The 21,149-nt window shown below is 42.8% G+C and overlaps 2 protein-coding genes across 3 annotated transcripts in view; both read left to right on the top strand.

The window, feature by feature from the left end:
• ZNF880 (zinc finger protein 880) overlaps positions 1-20,146 on the top strand; it is a 100,441-nt gene extending 80,295 nt beyond the window's left edge. Inside the window, exons 1-4 of one of the 2 annotated variants that reach the window (XM_003916048.5) lie at positions 1,211-1,430; positions 4,190-4,316; positions 4,612-4,740; positions 18,036-20,146. In XM_003916048.5, coding sequence (XP_003916097.4) covers positions 1,419-1,430; positions 4,190-4,316; positions 4,612-4,740; positions 18,036-19,672 — 1,905 coding nt within the window. In that variant the 5' untranslated portion in view covers positions 1,211-1,418 and the 3' untranslated portion in view covers positions 19,673-20,146. Of the gene's footprint in view, positions 1-1,210; positions 1,431-4,189; positions 4,317-4,611; positions 4,741-18,035 lie in introns of those variants that run through there. The other variant, XM_031660197.1, reaches the window with a different exon arrangement.
• ZNF528 (zinc finger protein 528) overlaps positions 4,676-21,149 on the top strand; it is a 51,717-nt gene continuing 35,243 nt past the window's right edge. Inside the window, exon 1 of the mRNA XM_009195158.3 lies at positions 4,676-4,740. The gene's annotated coding sequence lies outside the window, so the exon portion shown is untranslated. The remainder of the gene's footprint in view (positions 4,741-21,149) is intronic.

Here is a 21,149-nt window from a genome sequence, read left to right on the forward strand (position 1 = left end):
ATAAATGTGACATAATTTTGTAATGTATTACACAATAACAATTTTGTCATCTATATTTATTATATGATAAATATAATTTTACTACAAGAGCATTTTTCCAAAAGCTATGGATATGTCATTTTCAGATTATGGTATTATGCAATATATTCCATGGGTCATTTTCAATTGTAATAAAATTATATTTTTTGTATACATATATATTTTCACATCTTTTTCCTACATTGCCTCCAAATTCTATGTTTAATACATTTCTTCTGTTTTGCTCTGCTGAAAACTTTAGGGGACAAATAAATGAGGGTGCTGTTTGGAGACAAAATTTTGTGACATGAGACTGGGCATAGTGGCATGCACCTGTAGTCCCAGCTACTTGGGAGGCTGAGGTGGGAGGATCACTTGATCCCAGGAGGTTGAAGCTGCAGTTAGTGAGCTGTGATTGTGGTACTGCACTTCAGCCTGGGCGACAGAGGGAGACCGTCTCAAAAAAAAAAAGTTGTGACATGAGTATGTCCATAAGACAATGGCAGGTATACACTAGGATTAATATAAATATGAAAAAGAAAACACTTGGCCGGGTGCAGTAGCTCACACCTGTAATCCCAGCATTTTGGGAGGCCGAGGCAGGAGGATCGGGAGGTCAGGAGTTCAAGACCAGCCTGGCCAACATGGAAAAACCCCCTCTCTATTAAAAATACAAGACAGTAGCCCGGCGTGGTGGCGGGAGCCTGTAATCCCAGCTACTCAGGAGGCTGAGGCAGGATAATCGCTTGAACCCGGGGGGCGAAGGTTGCAGTGGGCCAAGATCGCGCCACTTCAGCCTGGGCAAAAGAGCGAAACTCTGTCTCAAAAAAAAAAAAAAAAACGAAATTACACATTCCGCCCTGGCAGGGTTTTGCATTTCAAATTTTAATTTGCATCCCCTTCTCAAACAATTCCAGAGCTTTAAAATTCTGAAAACTACCGTTTATTATTCATTTATATTTATTTTATTTACTTCCAATTTATTTATGTATGATTATGTATTCATTTATTTGTTAGGCACAAGGTTTCTCTCAGGCGCCCGTGCAGCGGCAGGACCTCGGCTCACTGTAGCCTCCACCTCATGGGCTCAAGCGAGCCTCCCGCCTCAGCATCGGGTATCTAGGACGACATGCGAGCGCCTCTACGGCCGTTTTAAAATTAATTTTAATAGCAGGAATTTTCGTGGATCTAATCATCAACAGACTTTCCCTCTGCGGGGGTACTGTTTCCAGATAGATGAGCTGCTTCAGTCACCACGGCAGGACTCGCCTCCAAAACGACAGGAGCTAGGAGCTAGGGGAGGGAAGCGCAGGCCCCGCCCAATTCCACCCCGGCCTGGCCTCTCAGCTGCGCGCGCAGTTTCCTGGAGACCCGGAAGCAGATTACGTGGAGTGACAGTCATGCTGCGGCGTGTGAGTTTCCCTTTGTTTAGATTAAATCTGGGATGCTGAGTTCCCTGCGCTTCGGTACCCGGCATCTCAGGGGTCACACAGACCTTGAAATCTCGGCACCGCTCCCTCCACCCCGAGTAAACTCAGACGTTCTAATGAGAGTCCGGCGGTCGCTTCCCTGAGTGTTAAAATTGGACAGAGGCTGGTCCTGTCCCCGGTCTTTCACCATAGGGCCATGTAGACAGCTCCTATCGCAGAGTTTTCCCGCTTCAGATCCTTCAGTGACCCCCTAGACACGCCCCGCGCGGCGTAAAGTTCTCACCCGCGAGATGGATCCAAGCCTTTCCGGTCCCCCAAGCCTGGCCCTCTTTTCTGTGCCGTAAATGAGAAGAAATCTATCTGATGTTTACTGCTGATTGTGATGTTTCAGTCTCCCTTGGGCTTTTGCTAACACCTAAATATTTAGTGGACAAAATTATGTTTAGGTTAGTGCAAAAGTAATGGCAAAACCGCGATCACTTTTGCAACAACCTAATATTTATGGGCCAGGGCTGGAATTCCATCTTCTCCGGAAACTCAGGCTGGAGAATTCCTTGAGCACAAGAATTTGAGACCACTCTGGACAACATAGTGAGACCCCCTTCTCAATTTTTGAAACATATTTTTCAGTATGGGTATTTAATAGAGACTGGAATTCAAGTTTCTGTGTTTTTACGTGGTCTAACTTTTTGAAATAGTTTAATATACAATAACGTTTATTAACTGAATTGAGCACAGTTTATACATTTTTATTGTTGCAAACACGCTGAAATGCACATTAGTAAAAATAACAGTGACAGCCAGGCACAGTGGTGCACACCTATCATTCTAGTTACTCGGAGAGGGTTATCATTTGAGGCTAGGAGTTCAAGGCTGTAATGTGCAATGAATAAGCCACTGCACTGCAACCTGGACACCTCAAACAAACAAAAAGACAAATATCTAAAAAAGGGGTCATTGAGAGACAACTCTTTCAGGTGTCATGTATATGTTTACTAGAGTATATGTGAGTGTATATATGTATATGAATAAGTGTGTGTATATGATGTGTGTGCATGAGTGCACAGATGAGTAAGTCTATTGTTTTTATCAAAGGCACATCATCAGTTTATATACATCTTATATCTTTTAACAGTTGAAATTACATCTTATATATTTTCATGACCTTAAAATTGTTCTACACTGTTATCATAATGAATCGATGGCTGTAAGGATAGTAACCTATTATGGGGATACATGTGTGACAGTTTCTTGATTTTAATACAGGAACTTGTTTTAACTGTACTCAATTAGGTCGTTGTCTCTCAATTTACTTTTGACGCTGATCTGTTACTTTATTGTTTGATCTTTTTTTTTTCTTTTTTTGAGACGGAGTCTCTCTTTGTCACCCAGGCTGGAGTGCAGTGGCACCATCTCAGGTCACTGCAACCTCCGCCTCCCGAGCTCAAGTGATTCTCCTGCCTCAGCCTCCCAAGTACCTGGGATTACAGGTGCCACCCCCAGCTAACTTTTGTTATTTTTGGTAGAGATGGGGTTTCACCATGTTGGCTAGGATGGTCTTCAACTCCTGACTTCAAATGATCCACCTGCCTTGGCCTCCCAAAGTGCTGGGATTACAGGAGTGAGCCACTGTGCCTGGCCTAATTCTTAAAAGTTTGATTCTAATGCCCAGACACCTGGGATCTGTACTTACTCTGCCGTTTTTAGCCTTCGCACCTGGGGCAAGTTTCTTAGCATGTCTGTGAAAGAGTTGTCTCTTCAGTAGGATGGGAACAGATTGTTCTTTCATGGGCTTTTGTTGTAATAGCAGTTGGTACATGTAAAACATTTAGAATATGCCAGGTGAGGTGACTCATGCCTGTAATCCCAGCACTTTGGGAGGCCAAGGCAGGCGGATCACAAGGTCAGGAGATCGAGACCATCCTGGCTAACACAGTGAAACCCCATCTCTACTAAAAATACAAAAAATTAGCCGGGCGTGGTGGCGGGCACCTGTACTCCCAGCTACTCGGGAGGCTGAGGTAGGAGAATGGTGTGAACCCAGGGGGCGGAGCTTGCAGTGAGCCGAGATCTCGCCACTGCACTCCAGCCTGGGTGACAGAGCAAGACTCCGTCTAAAAAAACAAAAACATTTAGAATAGTTCCTATCACATGGGATGTGTTCAAAAGCTTCATCCTGGCTGTACTTGGTGGCTCATGCCTGTAATCCCAGCACTTTGCGAGGCCGAGGTGGATGGATTGCTTGAGGTCAGGAGTTCGAGATCAGCCTCACCAACATAGTGAAACCCCGTCTCTACTAAAAATACAAAAATTAGTTGGGCATGGTGGTGGGTGCCTGTAGTCCCAGCTACTCTGGAGGCTTAGGCAGGAGAATCACTTGAACCTGGGAGGCAGATGTTGCATTGAGCCAAGATTGTGCCACTGCACTCCAGCCTGGGCAACAAAGAGAGACTCTGTCTGAAAAATATATATATGTAGTATCTGACACTTATATAGAAATAACTGTGGGTTAATTTTTATATTTCTTGTATTATCCACAAAATTAGAAATCTATACTAATTTAAAGAATATCATAACTTCTAATAGAGAAGTATAATAAAACACAATTAGAAACACATAACTAGCTAAAAAATACCTTAATGTGGATTTGTCAAAACATTCACTTCAATCAAGTCAGTCCTTACAACTGTCTTCTCATTTTGTGATGATACCCTGTTGGTGAAATGTGTTTTTCATTTTAGGGACACTTGACATTCAGGGATGTGGCCATAGAATTCTCTCAGGAGGAGTGGAAATGCCTGGACCCTGCTCAGAGGACTTTATACAGGGAAGTGATGCTGGAGAACTACAGGAACCTGGTCTTCCTGGGTGAGGATAATGTCCCTCCAGAAGTCAGGATCTGCCCTGGTGTATTTTTGCATTTTGTTGTGTGCCTCTTAGCATTTTAGGAGTCAATGTACTGCTTGACTGAGATTAAAACCCTGTTGACTCAGAAATGAAAACCTCCATAATGCTGGGGTTACAGGCATGAGCCACCGCACCCGGCAAAATACTATTCTTGATCCGTTTATAGTATCATCTCTCCTACCTAGACATGGGGCTTGGATTTTGGAGATGCCACAACACACATTTATTCTTTATTTTTCTTTCTTTTTATAAATAGGAATCTGTCTTCCTGACCTGAGTATTATCTCCATGTTGGAGCAAAGGAGAGATCCCCGGAATCTGCAGAGTGAAGTGAAAATAGCAGACAATCCAGATGGCAGGGAATGCATCAAAGGTGTGAACACAGGTAAGAGCTTGGAAGGGCAGAGTGGCAGCCCCATAATTTTTTTTTTTAAACAGGGTCTTGCTCTGTCACCCATGCTGTTGTACAGTGGCAGTCGTGGCTCAACTCATAGCGTCAAATTCCTGGACTCAAGTGATCCTCCTTCTTCTGCTTCCCAAAGTGGCGGGATTAGAAGCATGAGCCACTGCACCCTGCAGAACCATACTTTGAGATTCTTTTTGGGAGCTCTCTGCAAGTAGGAGAATTCTTTGGGAAAATAAAAGTTTAAATCCTGTGAGTTTTGATTGGAGTTTGTTTTGTTTTATTTTTTTGAGACAAGTTCTTGCTCTGTTGCCTAGGCTGGAGTGTAGTGGTGGTGTGATCATGGCTCACTGTACCCTCAGTCTTTGGGCTCATATGATCTTCTTGTCTCTGCCTGCCAAGTCGCTGGGACTATAGGCACGTGCCACTGCACCTCGCTAATTTTTAAAAATGTTTTCTGGAGATGAGGTCTCACTATGTTGCCCAGACTTGTCTTGAACTCCTGGCCTCAAGTATTCCTCCTAGCTGGCCTGCCAAAGTGCTGGGATTGTAGGCATGACCCACCATGCCTGGCGTAGAAGGGAAATTTTTCTTGGCCCCCTCTTACTGCTGTGTTCTTTGTTTTTGGTTTCTTGGATTTTGGGTTTTTTTTTTTTTTTTGGAGACAGAGTCTTACTCTGTTACCCAAGCTGGTATTGTTATTTTTTAATTTTTAAATTTATTTTTATGAAATTTTTTTATTGTGAGACAGAGTCTTGCTCTGTCGTCCAGGCTGGAATGCAGTGGCACGATCTTAGCTCACTGCAACCTCTGCCTCTTGGGTTCAAGCCATTCTCGTGCCTTAGCCTCCCAAGTAGCTGGGATTACAGGCATGCACCACCGAGCCTGGCTAAATTTTTTCTGTATTTTTAGTAGAAACAGGGTCTTGAACTCCTGACCTCAAGTGATCCACCCACCTTGGCCTCCTAAAGTGCTGGGATTACAAGCATGAGCCACGGCTCCTGGCCATATTACCATTATTTATTTTAGTAGGTTTTTGGGGAACAAGTGGTGTTTGGTTACATGCGTAAGTTCTTTTTTTTTTTTTGAGACGGAGTCTCGCTCTGTCACCCAGGCTGGAGTGCAGTGGCCGGATCTCAGCTCACTGCAAGCTCCGCCTCCCGGGTTTACGCCATTCTCCTGCCTCAGCCTCCCGAGTAGCTGGGACTACAGGCGCCCGCCACCTCGCCCGGCTAAGTTTTTGTATTTTTAGTAGAGACGGGGTTTCACTGTGTTAGCCAGGATGGTCTCGATCTCCTGACCTCGTGATCCGCCCGTCTCGGCCTCCCAAAGTGCTGGGATTACAGGCTTGAGCCACCGCGCCCGGCCGCGTAAGTTCTTTAGTGGTGATTTCTGAGATTTTGGTGCACCCATCACCCGAGCATTGTACTCTTTTATCCCTCACCTCCCACCCTTTTCCCTGAGACCTCAAAGTCCATTGTATCATTTCACACCTTTGCATCCTCCTAGTTTAACTCCCACTTATGAGTGAGAACATACAATGTTTGGTTTTCCATTCCTGAGTTAGTTCACGTAGAATAATGGTCTTCAATTCTGTCCAGGTTGCTGCAAATGCCATTATTTCATTCCTTTTTATGACTGAGTAGTATTCCATATTACATGTATACCATATTTTCTTTATCTACTTCTTGATGGGCATTTGAGCTGGTCCTCTGTTTTTGCACTTGTGAATTGTGCTGCTATAAACATGCGTGTGCAAGTGTCTCTTTTGTATAATGACTTCTTTTCCTCTGGGTAGATACCAGGAGTGGTTTTCCTTTATCAAATGGTAGATCTACTTTTAGACCTTTAAGGAATCTCCACACTGTTTTCCATAGTGGTTGTACTAGTTTCCATTCCCACCAGCAGTGTAAAGTGGTCCCTTTTCATCACATCCATGCCAGTATGTATTATTTGTGTATTACGGCCATTCTTGCAGGAGTAAGATGGTATTGCATTGTAGTTTTAATTTGCGTTTCTCTGAGAATTGGTGATGTTGAATCTTTCTTCATCTGTTTGTTGGTCATTTCTGTATCTTCTTTTGACAACTGTCTGTTCATGTCCTTAGCCCACTTTTTGATAGGAGTGTTTGTTTTTTGTTTGAGTTCCTTGTAGATTCTGGGTATTAGTCCTTTGTCAGATACATAGTTTGTGAAGATTTTCTCCCACTCAATGGGTTGTCTGTTTACTCTGCTGATTATTTCTTTTGCTGTGCCAAAGGCAAAGTCTTTATCATGATGGACAGCACCCTCTCCTATGGCTTATGAGAATTCTTTGATTCTATCATTCTGAAGGACACAGGGGCGGCTGTGTCAGAGGGGTCTATTCTCCCTGTGGTCTTTGTTTCTATCGTGATTTTATCTAATGCTAAGTTTATACATCAAACCTGAGGTATGCGTAGACCTGCCTCCTTGACCTATGTATGGTTCACACAATATCCTATACTAGGAAGACCTAATCAGGAGATAAGAAAACATTGGCGGCTCTGTTTTTTGTGTGTGGGGCTCACAAATAGCATGAAGGCATCTCAGCCGCTCTTTGCCTCTTCAGGTCTTGCGGGGATAGGGACAATCCAGTGTTTTTCTTACTCTCAAATGCTACTCAGCAGAGAGCACTTCACTTCTGGTCAACCGAATGGGTGGAGATTTCTCCCCACCAACAACCAGTTTTTCAGCGGCCATCTAATAGTTTTCTGTGACTCCTTTCTGATATTATCTATTTGGAATTAGAGTCAGATCCCACAGGCAAAGGGTTGAGTTCCCAAACCTGTCCCCTACCTCAGCCACCAATCACAGGTAGTAGGTTGTCATCTTTCCTTCTTACCAACCAGCTACAGGTTGGGGTTCCCTCAAGCCCCTTGTTGGGTTTGATTACTTTGCTAGAGTGGCTCACAGAACTCAGTAAAACACATTCTTATGCTCACTGGTTCACACTGAAGGGTGTTTTGAAGGATACAGATGAACAGCTGGATGAAGAGATTCACAGGGGGAGGCATGTGGGAAGATTCACTGGGTGCGCCACCGTCCAGGCACCTGCGTGTGTCACCATTTGGAAGATCTCATGACCCCAAAGTTCAGGGGTGTTTTTTATTTTGAGACGGTGTCTTATCCTGCCCTATCACCCAGGCTAGAGTGAAGTGGCACAATCTCAGCTCACTGCAATCTCCGCCTCCCGGTTCAAGTGATTCTCTTAGTTCAGGGATTTTTTATGGAGGCTTCATCACATAGGCATGACTGATATTAACTCAGTCTCCAGCCCCTCTTCCCTTCCTGGAGGATAGTGGATGGGGCTGACACTTTGATGCCTGTAATCATGGCCTGGTCTTTCTGATGATCAACCCAGTCCAGGGAACCTAGAGAGGTTGCCTCATTAGAACAAATCACGTTCCTCTCGCCTAGAACATCCCAAGAAGTTAGGAGCTCTGTGTCAGAAATCAATGAAGAGACCGACATATGCATTTCTTCTTCTTTTACAAGGTTCCTCAGCCGTTCTTCAGTTGTGCTTTGTCCATACTTTACTGGTGTGTGTAACAGGAGTAGGTAGCTCTTCTGAGATTTTTACTCAGCACAATGGGAAAGACAGTCGACTGCAAGATCCTTTAGGCCTGGGGCGGTGTCTCATGCCTGTAATCCAGCACTTTGGGAGGCTGAGTTGGGCGGATCAGGAGGTCGGGAGATCGAAACCATCATGGCCAATATGGTAAAACCCCATCTCTACTAATAATATAAAACAAAATTAGCTGGGCGTGGTGGTATGTGCCTGTGGTCCCAGCTATTAGGGAGGCTGAGGCAGGAGAATCACTTGAACCCAGGAGGCAGAGGTTGCAGTGAGCCAAGATCGTGCCACTGCACTCCAGCCTGGCAACAGAGTGAGACTCCGTCTCAAAAAAAAAAAAAAAAAAAAAAAAAAGATCCTTTATTGGATGCCCGAGTCCTCGTGAGAGAACAGCTCACTGGAATGATGATTTTATTTTGGGCTTTTGCGTGTATTAGAAATGAACTTGGGGCTGGGCACGGTGGCTCATACCTGTAATCTGAGCACTTTGGGAGGCTGAGGTAGGTGGATCGCTTGAGCCCAGGAGTTTGAGACCATCCTGAGTAACACTGCAAGACCTTGTCTCTACAAAACATATGAAAATTAGCTGGCTGTGATGGTGCACAACTGTAGTCCCAGCTACTCAGGAGGCTGAGGTGGGAGAATCACCTGAGCCCAGGAGTTCGAGGCAGCAGTGAACCATGATTGTGTCACTGCACGTGAGCCTTAGTTACAGAGTAAGACCCTGTCTCAGAAAAAAAATAAGAAGAAAATTTAAAAATAAGTGAACTTGACATTACTATTTAGTCAGTGGTTCCATATGTTACTCTTTGTCGTCTTTGTTTTATATGTGCGGGGATGTTGTATCAGGGAATAGCCATTGATTTATCTAGTTTTGAGGACGTTTCTCTTTCTTTTTTTTTTGCCTAGGAGTTTCTCTAACACCTATACACACTCTAGGAGTTTTGGGTTGGGTAGTATAAATATTTCTTTTCCTTTCCTTTATCTGATTTAGATATTAAAGTATATTTTTGTCAGTTAAGTTTATTAGAATGTATAAATTGGGAATTTAATTTTTATTTTTTTTTTAAATACATCTCGCTCTGTTGCCCAGGCTGGAGTGCAGCGATGTGATTTCAGCTCACTGCAGCCTCAGCCTCCCGGGTTCAAGCAATTCTCCTTCCTCAGCCTCCCAAGTAGCTGGGATTATAGGTGCCTGCCAGCACACCCAGCTAATTTTTTGTATTTTTAGTAGAGATAGGGTTTTGCCATGTTGGCCAGGCTGGTCTCAAACTCCTGACCTCAGATGATCCACCCGCCTCAGCCTCCCAAAGTGCTGGGATTACAGGCGTGAGCTACTGCACCTGGCCTCATTTTTAATTTTTTTAGAGACAGGGTTTCATTCTGCCTCCCAGGCTAGATGGCAGTGGCGCAGTTCAGGTCACTGCATCCTTGACTTCCAGGGCAAAAGTGCTCTTCCCAGCTCACCCTCCCCTGTACCTGGGACTGTTAGTTATGCCAGTACATTGGTGTTGAACTGGCTTCAAACAACTGTCTCATCTCAGCCTTCCAAAGTGCTGAGATTACAAGTGTGAGCCACCACACCCAGCCATGAATTTTTGATACCTCAAGAATACACTGTTTTAAAATTGTTACCATCTTAAGCCCAGAAATACCAACACATTGACTCACCGTAAGTTGTTATTTAAGTTTGAGAGGGAGAACTCAAACTGTGTTTGATCCCTGTTTGGTCTCACACCTAACAAGAATAAATGCAGAAAATTTATTTGACCAAATATGTAGGATTTTCTCCTCTAATGAGCAAGCAGTCAGTTCTGCAGTGGATTGTGCTGGATGTACTTCAATAAATTCTGACATTGTGTAGCTAGAGATAGCATTGATATGGTTTGGCTTTGTGTCCCCACCCAAATCTCATCTCCAATTGTAATCCCCACTTGTCATGGAGGGACCTGGTAGGAGGTGTTAGATCATGGGGGTGGTTTCCGCCATGCTGTTCTCGTGATAGTGAGTTCTCATGAGATCTGATGGTTTCAGAGTGTGGCATTTCCTCCCTCACTCTCCCTCTGTCCTGCCACCATATAAGACATGCCTGGCCGGGCGCGGTGGCTCAAGCCTGTAATCCCAGCACTTTGGGAGGCCGAGACGGGCGGATCACGAGGTCAGGAGATCGAGACCATACTGGCTGACACGGTGAAACCCCGTCTCTACTAAAAAAATACAAAAAACTAGCCGGGCGAGGTGGCGGGCGCCTGTAGTCCCAGCTACTCGGGAGGCTGAGGCAGGAGAATGGCATGAACCTGGGAGGCGGAACTTGCAGTGAGCCAAGATCTGGCCACAGCACTCCAGCCTGGGCGGCAGAGCGAGACTCCGTCTCAAAAAAAAAAAAAAAAAAAAAAAGACATGCCTTGCTTCCCCTTTGCCTTTCACCATGATCGTAAGTTTCCTGAGACCTCCCCAGCCACACAGAACTGAGTCTATTAAACTTCTTTTCTTTATAAATTACCCAGTTTTTTTTTTTGTAGACAGAGTCTCGCTCTGTTACCCAGGCTGGGGTGCAGTAGTGCAATTTCGGCTCACCACAGTCTCCGCCTCCCGGGTTCAAGTGATTCTCCTGCCTCAGCCTCCCGAGTAGCTGGGACTTAGGAGTGCGCCATCATGCTTGGTTAATTTTTGTATTTTTAGTAAAGATGGGGTTTCACTATGTTGGCCAGGCTGATCTCGAACTCTTGACCTCGTGATCTGCCTGCCTCAGCCTCCCAAAGTGCTAAGATTACAGGAATTACCCAGTCTTGAATATGTCTTTATAGCAGTGTGAAAACAGACTAATACAGGCATCAAATCCCACATGGTGAGCATTGAATCCACAAGACTGCCCTCACTTTAGACAGCAGTCCCAAATCTAGACCTCCCAGAACTGGCTCCAAGTTGGGTTTCCAATGACTTCCTCTTCAGGAATGTGCTAGAACCATTCACAGAGCTCAGAGAAACATTTAAATTTACAGGTTTATTACAAAAGGTATTTACATATTTTTTGAGAGCATCTCGGTCTGTTGCTGAGACTGGAGTGCAGTGGCGTAATCTCAGCTCACTGCAACCTCCGCCTACCGGGTTCAAGCGATTCTTGTGCCTCAGCCTCCCAAGTAATTGGGATTACAGGCACCCACCACCGCACCCGGCTAATTTTTATATTTTTAGTAGAGATGGGGTTTCACCATGTTGGCCAGGCTGGTCTCGAACTCCCAACCTCAAGTGATCCACCCGCTTCAGCCCTCAAAAGTGCTGGGATTACAGGCATGAGCCACTGCACCGGCCAAAAAACTTTTTTTTTTAAATAAAAGACACAAATTAACACTCAGATGGAAACATACATAGGGTGAGTTCTGGAAGGGTCTCAAACATAGGATTGTCTGTCCCCTGGAGTCGGGGTGTGCCACCCTTTTAGCACTTGGATGAGTTCTCGTTCACCTTCCTGTCAGCCTCCATGTGTTCAGCTTTCCAGAAGCTTTCTGAACCCAGTCCTTTTGGTGTTTTGTTTGTTTGTTTGTTTGTTTGTTTTTGAGACAGAATCTCGCTCTGTCACCCAGGCTGGAGTGCAGTGGCACAATCTTGGCTCTCTGCAACTTCCACCTCCCAAGCTCAAGCCATTCTCCTGCCTTGGCCTTCTGAGTAGCTGGGATTACAGGCACGCATCACCACGCCTAGCTAATTTTTGTATATATACCCAGATGAGGAATTGTTGCCTATATTGGTAATTTGATTTTGGATTATTTGAGAAAATGTCATACTTGTTTATTATTATTTTTTCATTTTCGAGACAGGGTCTCACTCTGTCACCCAGGATGGAGTGCGGTATACAATCTCAGTTCACTGCAACCTCCGTCTCCCAGGTTCAAGTGATTCTTGTGCCTCATCCTCCCGAGTAGCTGGGATTACAGGCGTGTGCCTCCATCCCCATCTAATTTTTGTACTTCTTTAATAGAGACAGCGTTTTACCATGTTGGTCAGGCTGGTCTCCAACTGTTGGCCTCAGGTGATCCACCCACCTCAGCCTCCCAAAGTGCTGAGATTACAGGCGTGAGCCACCGCACCTGGCCCATACTTCTTTGCACCATTTTACATTTCCAACAACAGGATATAAGTCTCCCATTTCTGCACATTTTTGCCACTTGTGATTTACTGTTTTTTTTTTTTTTTGGTTTGTTTCTTGGGTTTTTTTTAAACAATAAGCATTCGGGTTTTCTTTGTATTTTTCTAATGATTAGTGATATTTTGCATGTTTTCATATGGTTGTTAGTTGTTTGTATATCACCTCTGGAGAAATGTGTATTCCACTCTTTTCCTTATTTCGTAATTTTTCATTTACTTTTATTCAATAATATTAAATGAAATATCTTTTTATTTGTATGAGTTACATATATCTTAGATATTAATGTCTTAGAGATTTGATTTGCAAATATTTTGTTACATTTAGTAAGTTTCCTTTTCACTCTGGCAATTGTTTTCCTTCATTCACAATCATTATCTGTCTTATTGTAGTGCATTTTATGTATTTTTACCTTCTTTCTTGTTCCATTGAGGTTATAGCCAGGAAAAAACATTGTTGAATCCACTGTCATAAAGCTTTTTATCTATTATTTTTTCCAGGAGTTTTATAGTTTTCAATCTTAATTTTAGGTCATAAATCAATTCTTAAGTTAATTTGTGCATAGGGTGTAAAGTAAGGGTTCAACTTCATTCCTTTGCATGTAGATATCCAATTTCCGGAGCACTCTCTGTTGAAGTGACTGTCCTTTTCTCCTCACGTGGTTTTGGCATTTTTATGGAACACGATTTAACCACATTTTTCAGGGTTTGTTTCTGGCCTCTCTGTTCTCCTTTAGTTTATACATCTGTCTTCATGTCACTACAGTTCTGTTTTGATGAAGGTAGCTTGGTAATAAGTTTGAAGAACTACAGTTCTGTTTTGATGAAGGTAGCCTGGTAATAAGGCTGAAGTTCAATGACACGATCGTGGTTCACTCTAGCCTCAAACTCCTGAGCTCAAGCAATTCTCCTGCTTCAGCCTCTCCATTAGTGGGGATCACAGGCATGTGCCACTATGCCCAGGTAATTTTTTTTTTTTTTTTTTTTGAGACAGAGTCTCACTCTGTCGCCCAGGCTGGAGTGCAGTGGCCGGATCTCAGCTCACTGCAAGCTCCGCCTCCTGGGTTCCCGCCATTCTCCTGCCTCAGCCTCCCCAGTAGCTGGGACTACAGGCACCCGCCACCTCGCCCGGCTAATTTTTTGTATTTTTTAGTAGAAACGGGGTTTCACCATGTTAGCCAGGATGGTCTCGATCTCCTGACCTCGTGATCCGCCTGTCTCGGCCTCCCAAAGTGCTGGGATTACAGGCTTGAGCCACCGCGCCCAGCCCCCCAGGTAATTTTTTAAATTTTTAGTTGAGATGGGGTCTTGCTGTGTTGCTTAAGCTGGTCTTGAACTGGGCTTCTGCTTGGCCTCTCACCGTGCTGAGGTTACGAGTGCGAGCCAGTGTGCCTGGCCCATTTGTTTGTTTGTTTTTTAATGTAAACAGACAGTGTCATAATACCCTTCCCAGTACTGTTGTTGTTACATTCCAAGTTCTAGTGTGTTGTGTTTCTGCTTTTCTTTGTATCAAGATATTTTCTAATTTTTCTTGTGATTTCTTTTTTCAACCCTTGGGTTTTTTAAGTGTGTTGTTAAAATTGCACATATTTGTGGACTTAATACATTTTTCCTCTGCTGTTAATTTCTGGTTATGTTTCATGATGATGGGAATCAATCGTTTATATGATTTCAGATTTTTTTGTTCTTTTAAGACCAAGTCTCACTCTGTTGCCCAGGCCATGCATTAGCATGGTCACTGCTCACTGCAGCCTCGACTTCCTGAGCTCAAGCAATCCACCCACCTCGGCCTCTCAAAGTGCTGTGATTATAGGCATGAGCCACTATGCTCGGCCTTAAATCTTCAAAAATTCATTTTATATTCTACTGTGAGGTCTATTCTGGAAGTTGTTCCATGGAAATTGGAGAAAAATTTGTATTCTGCTGTTTTGGGTGGTGTGTTCTGTATATATCTCGTATGTCTCATGGGTCTGTAGTGGTGTTTGAGTCTTCCATTTCCTTTTTTTTTTTCCCCGTTTTAGATATATTCTTGCTCTTCTGCCCAGGCTGGAGTGCAGTGGTACTGTCATACCTCATAGTAGCATGCATCTCCTGGCTTCAAGTGATCCTCCTGCCTCAGCCTCCCAAGTACCCAAGTGCAAGTACCATGCACTACCATGCCTGGCTAATTTTAAAAATTTTTTTGTGGAGACAGGGTCTTGCTTTGTTGCCCAGGCTGGACTTGAACCCCTAGGATCAAGTGATCTTCCCACCTCAGCCTTTCAAAGTGTTGGAATTACAAGCAGGAGCCACTGCTCCCAACCAGAATCCTCAGTTTCTTTATTGTTCTTCTGTCTGGTTCTATCCATTTTCAGAACTAGAATATTGAATTCAACTATAATATTGTGGAACAATATTTCTCTTTGGAGTTCTATCAAGTTTCCTTTCTTTTTTTTTTTTTGAGACGGAGTCTCGCTCTGTCACCCAGGCTGGAGTGCAGTGGCTGGATCTCAGCTCACTGCAAGCTCCGCCTCCCGGGTTCACGCCATTCTCCTGCCTCAGCCTCCTGAGTAGCTGGGACTATAGGCGCCCGCCACCACGCCCGGCTAATTTTTTGTATTTTTTAGTAGAGACAGGGTTTCACCGGGTTAGCCAGAATGGTCTCGATCTCCCAACCTTATGATCCGCCCATCTCGGCCTCCCAAAGTGCTGGGATTACAGGCTTGAGCCACCGCGCCCGGCCCAAGTTTCCATTCTATACTTAGTTTTTATTTATTTACTTACTACTTTTAATAGAGATGGAGTCTCAGTATGTTGCTCAGGCTTATCTCAAACTCTTAGGCTCTAGTAATCCTCCTGCCTCAGTCTCCCAAAGGGCTGGGATTACAGGCATGAGCCACTGCACCCAGCATCATTCTGTACTTAGGAGCTCTGACACTTGGTGTTTATATATTTATAATTGTTATATCTTCTTGGTGAATCGAGTCTTTCATCATTTTATAATAATCTTTGTCTCTCATGATTTTTGAGTAGAAGTTTGTTCTCTCATATTAACACTGCCACCTGTACTTTCTGCTGGTTACTGTTTGCATGGAATATATTTTTCCATCCTTTCCATTTCAGCTTGTTTGTGTCCTTAGAATTAAAGGGAGTTTCTTGCAGATAGGATTTAGTAAATCTTGTTTTCTTCTGATTCCAAAGTTAAATCAGGCCAACATTACATGAAAAGAAGGAGAGTATCAAACATAGAAACTATTAAAAACAAAAGAGGCTGAGGTAGGAGAATGGCGTGAACCTGGGAGGCGGAGCTTGCAGTGAGCCGAGATCGCGCCACTGCACTCCAGCCTGTGCGACAGAGCGAGACTCCGTCTCAAAAAAAAAAAACCGAAAGAATACATATTAGATTATTATCTGTAGATTATTTAATATCTTGTAGATCTTTTTCCTACGTTTCTTTCTTACTGCCTTCTGTAGTGTTTTGCTTGTTTCATTGTAGTGACAGACTGACTTGAATCCCATCTCGTGCGTCTGATATATTTTCTTTTTGTGGTTAGCATTGCAGGTACTTCAAATACTGTGAAATTAAAACATTCTATTTTGAAGTATTAACAGCGTAACTTTTATTAGGTACAGAAAGGTCTACTTCACAACTCTCACTTTCTGTTATTAATGGCAGACATTATTTTGATATACGTTATGGTCCCATTAACATACATATATAGCGCTTTTAAAATGATTTTGTCTTTTAATTGCTAGGAAAGAATTATGGGAGGCTGAGGCAGGTGGATCACCTGAGGTCATGCCTGGCTGATATGGCAAAACCCCATCTCTACTAAAAATACAAAAATTAGCCGGGTGTGGTAATGCATGCCTATAATCCCAGCTACTACTTGGGAGGCTGAGGTGGGAGAATTGCTTGAACTCGGGAGGTGGAGGTTGCAGTGAGCCGAGATCGCACCACTGCACTCCAGCCTGGGTGACAGAGCAAGACTCTGTCTCAAAAAACAAACACAAAAACCATTAAAAGTCAAGTTACAAAAGAAAAGGGTAATAATAAATATCTCTATATTTGATTATTTACTGACCTTTAATGGTGAACTTTCTATTTTCATTGAGGTTAAATATACTATTTAGAGACCTTTTATTTTACATTGATGCATTCCCTTTAGCATTTCTTGTTGGCAAGTCTAGAATACCAGTGCACTCCCTCAGCTCTTCATTTTCTAAGAACATCTACATTTCTTATTTTTGCAGGTGAATGTTACTAAATATAGTATTCTTGGTATTTTTGCCATTTTTTTCTTTAAATGTTTTCAACATATCCTCTCACTGCCTTCTAGCCTACAAAGTTTCTGTTGAAGAATATACATAATGTTATACAGTTTCCCTTTATATGACAAGTCTTTTTTTGTCGCTACTATCAAGATTGTTTCTTTGTCTTTGACTTTTGATAATTTCTTTATAGTATGTCTCTGTGTGAATGTCCTTGGGTTAGTTTTAGTTAGCATGGTCAAGCTTCTTGAATTTGTATATTCATTTCTTTCCTTAGATTGAGGATGTTTGAACATTATTTCTACAATGGTGATTTCGAATCCTCTGTCTTCCTGTGAATCTCCAATAGTTTGTATATTGTTCCACCTGATAGTATCTCAAAAATGTACTAGGGTTGGTTTTCTTCATCATTTTTTCTTTTTGCTCTATGGAGCTGATTCTTTTGAATAATGTATCTTTCAGTTTGCTCATTGTTTTCTGTTCCTTTTGCAGTCTGCTGTTGAATCCCTTAGTGAATTATTACTTCAGTTATCATATTTCAGCTCCAGAATTTCTGTTCTTTTGGTTTTAGTAGTTTCTCCTGTGATTGATATTCTTTTTCTTTTCATGTAATGGTTGCCAGATTTTATTTAGTTATCTATCTCTGTTATCTTTTTTAGCTCATTAAGCATCTTAAGGCAGTTGCTTTAAATACCCGTCAAGTAATTCAGAGGGCTGCCTATTTTTAGGCTTGTTTTGTGGAGATTGATTGATTGATCATAATTTTAGCCATATTTCCCTGTCCTTTTGTAGGCCTCAGAATTTTTGGTTTAGGTTTGGTAAAGCCACCACTTCTCCCAGGTATTTTATATAAGAATTGTGCAGGAGGATACCTTTACTAATTAGCCTGCTATAAAGGGTGTAGGAACAGTTACTCCTTTTCTGGGGATGTGTTTTTTTCTGGCTTGTGGAAGTACTATTACTGATGACTATACAGCTGATCTAAAAGTTCTGATTTTCTGTAAGAGGCTCATCCCTGCTTTTTCTCAGAAGCTTTCAATTTCTGTTGTATTTCTCTGCTCATAATCTCTCTCAAACTCACCCACAATCCACCTGACTCCTGCAGGTTCCCCACTGCTCTAATGCATCCCTCCATCCCTTTTGTTTTCCGTACTGCCAGCATGATACACACAGTATGCCCATATTCCTTCCAATGTCTGAGTCAGGTGAGGCAGAATCTGGGCTCTCTGTCAGACACTGAACATGCCATTGTCATGGGTTGAAGTTCCACTTTTTTCTTTCTTTTTTAGAGAGCAGCTCAAAATTGGGAAGCAATACAGAAAATAAATCTCTTAAAAATCAACTTGGATTAACCTTTCAGTTACATCTGAGTGAACTGCAGGTATTTCAAGCTGAAAGGAATATTTCTGGATGTAAACCTGTCGAAAAACCTATCAACAACAATTCCTTAGTTTCACCACTTCAAAAAATTTATCTTACTGTCAAATCCCACATTTTAAATAAATATAGAAATGATTTTGATGATTCTCCATTTCTCCCACAAGAACAAAAAGCACAAATTAGGGGAAAACCTTGTGAATGTAATGAGCATGGCAAAGTCTTTAGTGTGTCTTCAGGCCTTGCTAACCATCAAGTAGTCCACACTGCAGATAACCCTTACAAATGTAATGAATGTGACAAAGTCTTTAGTAACAGTTCAAACCTTGTACAACATCAAAGAATTCATACTGGTGAGAAGCCTTACAAGTGTCATGAATGTGGCAAGCTCTTCAATCGAATTTCACTCCTTGCACGACATCAGAGAATCCATACTGGAGAGAAACCTTACAAATGTAATGAGTGTGGCATAGTCTTCACTCAAAATTCTCACCTTGCAAATCATCACAGAATCCATACTGGAGAGAAACCTTACAAATGTAATGAGTGTGGCAAGGTCTTCAATAGAAATGCACACCTTGCACGACATCAGAAAATTCATAGTGGAGAGAAACCTTACAAATGTAAGGAATGTGGCAAAGCATTTTCAGGGGGTTCAGGCCTTACTGCTCATCTTGTAATTCACACTGGAGAGAAACTTTACAAATGTAATAAATGTGGCAAGGTCTTCAATCGAAATGCACACCTTACCAGACATCAAAGAATCCATACTGGAGAGAAACCTTATGAGTGTAAAGAATGTGGCAAAGTCTTCAGGCACAAGTTTTGTCTAACCAATCATCATAGAACGCACACAGGAGAGCAACCTTACAAATGTAATGAATGTGGCAAAGTCTTCAGTTACAATTCACACCTTGCACAACATCAGAGAATACATACTGGAGAGAAACCTTACAAATGCAGTGACTGTGGCAAGGTATTTAGTCGACTTTCATGCCTTACACGACATCAAAGAGTTCATACTGGAGAGAAACCTTACAAATGTAATGAATGTGGCAAAGCATTTAGAGACTGTTCAGGCCTTACTGCCCATCTACTAATTCATACTGGAGAGAAACCTTACAAATGTAAAGAATGTGCCAAGGTCTTCAGGCATAGATTATCCCTAAGCAATCATCAGAGATTTCATACTGGAGAGAAACCTTACAGATGTAATGAATGTGGCAAGGACTTCACTCGAAATTCAAACCTTGCAAATCATCACAGAATCCATACTGGAGAGAAACCTTACAAATGTAGTGAATGTGGCAAAGTCTTTGGTCACAATTCACACCTTGCACGACACCGGCAAATTCATACTGGAGAGAAGCCTTACAAATGCAATGAATGTGGCAAGGTCTTCAGCCACAAGTTATACCTAACAAAACATGAGAGAATTCATACTAGAGAGAAACCCTACAGATGTCATGAATGCGGTAAGGACTTCACTCGAAATTCAAACCTTGCAGATCATCACAGAATCCATACTGGAGAGAAGCCATACAGATGAAATGTGTGTGGTAAGATCTTTAGTAATAATTGACACCTTGCACAGCATGAGAGAACTCATTCATGAGAGAGTTCTTACAAACTGAGTATGGCAAACTCTTCATCCTGAGATCTAGCATTAATCAACATCAGAGATTCCATACTAAAGAGAAATCATAGCAATGTATGTGACACAGGTCAGTTGAGGCCTGCCAAATGACTAGATATCAAAATATACATCTTGGATGAAACCACACAGATGGATTGTGTGTGCTGAGGCTATTATTCAAGGACCATTACTATGGAACATAAGATTTACACAAGCGGTAACTGAGGCTCTAGTTCTCCAATATTTATGATATTGCATGCTGCAGAAAAATCACAGCTCCAAATATGTTGAATCTCATGATGTGATGTATGTCAAAGGTCCAAGGGCATGTGGAAATGGTCAGTTATATTCAGGCAATTAAAAAACATAATCATATGGGGTTTTTTGGAAAGGCTACTTTACATTTTATGACTTTCATCCTCAACTTTGAAATCACTTCATGTGATTTCTTGACAGACCTTTCACTGTGGTCTCTTGAAAAGAATCAGTAGGATGCCGGGCGCGGTGGCTCATACCTGTAATCCCAGTACTTTGGGAGGCCGAGGCAGGCGGATCATGAGGTTAGGAGATCAAGACCATCCTGGCTAACACAGTGAAACCCTGTCCCTACTAAAAATACAGAAAATTAGCCGGGCGTGGTGGCAGACACCTGTAGTCCCAGCTACTCGGGAGGCTGAGGCAGGAGAATGGCATGAACCCGGGAGGTGGAGCTTGTAATGAGCTGAGATTGCGCCACTGCACTCCAGCCTGGGTGATAGAGTGAGACTCCGTCTCAAAAAAAAAAAAAAAAAAGAATCAGTAGGATGACAGGGATGACTTCATTAGCTGAAAATCGTTTCTGTCAGTTTCCCGAGGAAGAAGGACACTGTTTTCAGATTATTGTCTGATTTAGAGAGCATGGAGGTGGGGAGGAATCATATAAAACTGATGGCAGTCATCATACTGTTGCTGAGCACATTTTTCCTGACAGAAGGGCACAGTGCTTCTGTGCTCTACCAACTAGCCATGAAATAGAGCGTATCTGTAGAAACAATGCAAGGGAGATGGTGGCCACGTGAATTGCATAGCAATCACTGTTTAGGCAAGAATGATTAAAAAGTAGTCATTTTTGGCTGGGTGCGGTGGCTCACACCTATAATCCCAGCACTTCGGGATGCTGAGGTGGGTGGATCACTTGAGGTCAGGAGTTTGAGACCAGCCTGGCCAACATCGCCAAACCCCATCTCTACTAAAAATACAAAAGTTAGCTGAGTGTGGTGGTAGATTATTGTAATCCCAGCTACTCTGGAGGCTGAGGCAGGAGAATCGCTTGAACCTGGGAGGCAGAGGTTGCAGTGAGCCAAGATCGCACCATTGCACTCCAGCTTGGGTGACAAGAGCAAAACTCTGT

The sequence above is a fragment of the Papio anubis genome, chromosome 20, assembly GCF_008728515.1.
Source record: "Papio anubis isolate 15944 chromosome 20, Panubis1.0, whole genome shotgun sequence".
NCBI classification, from domain to species: Eukaryota; Metazoa; Chordata; class Mammalia; order Primates; family Cercopithecidae; genus Papio; species Papio anubis.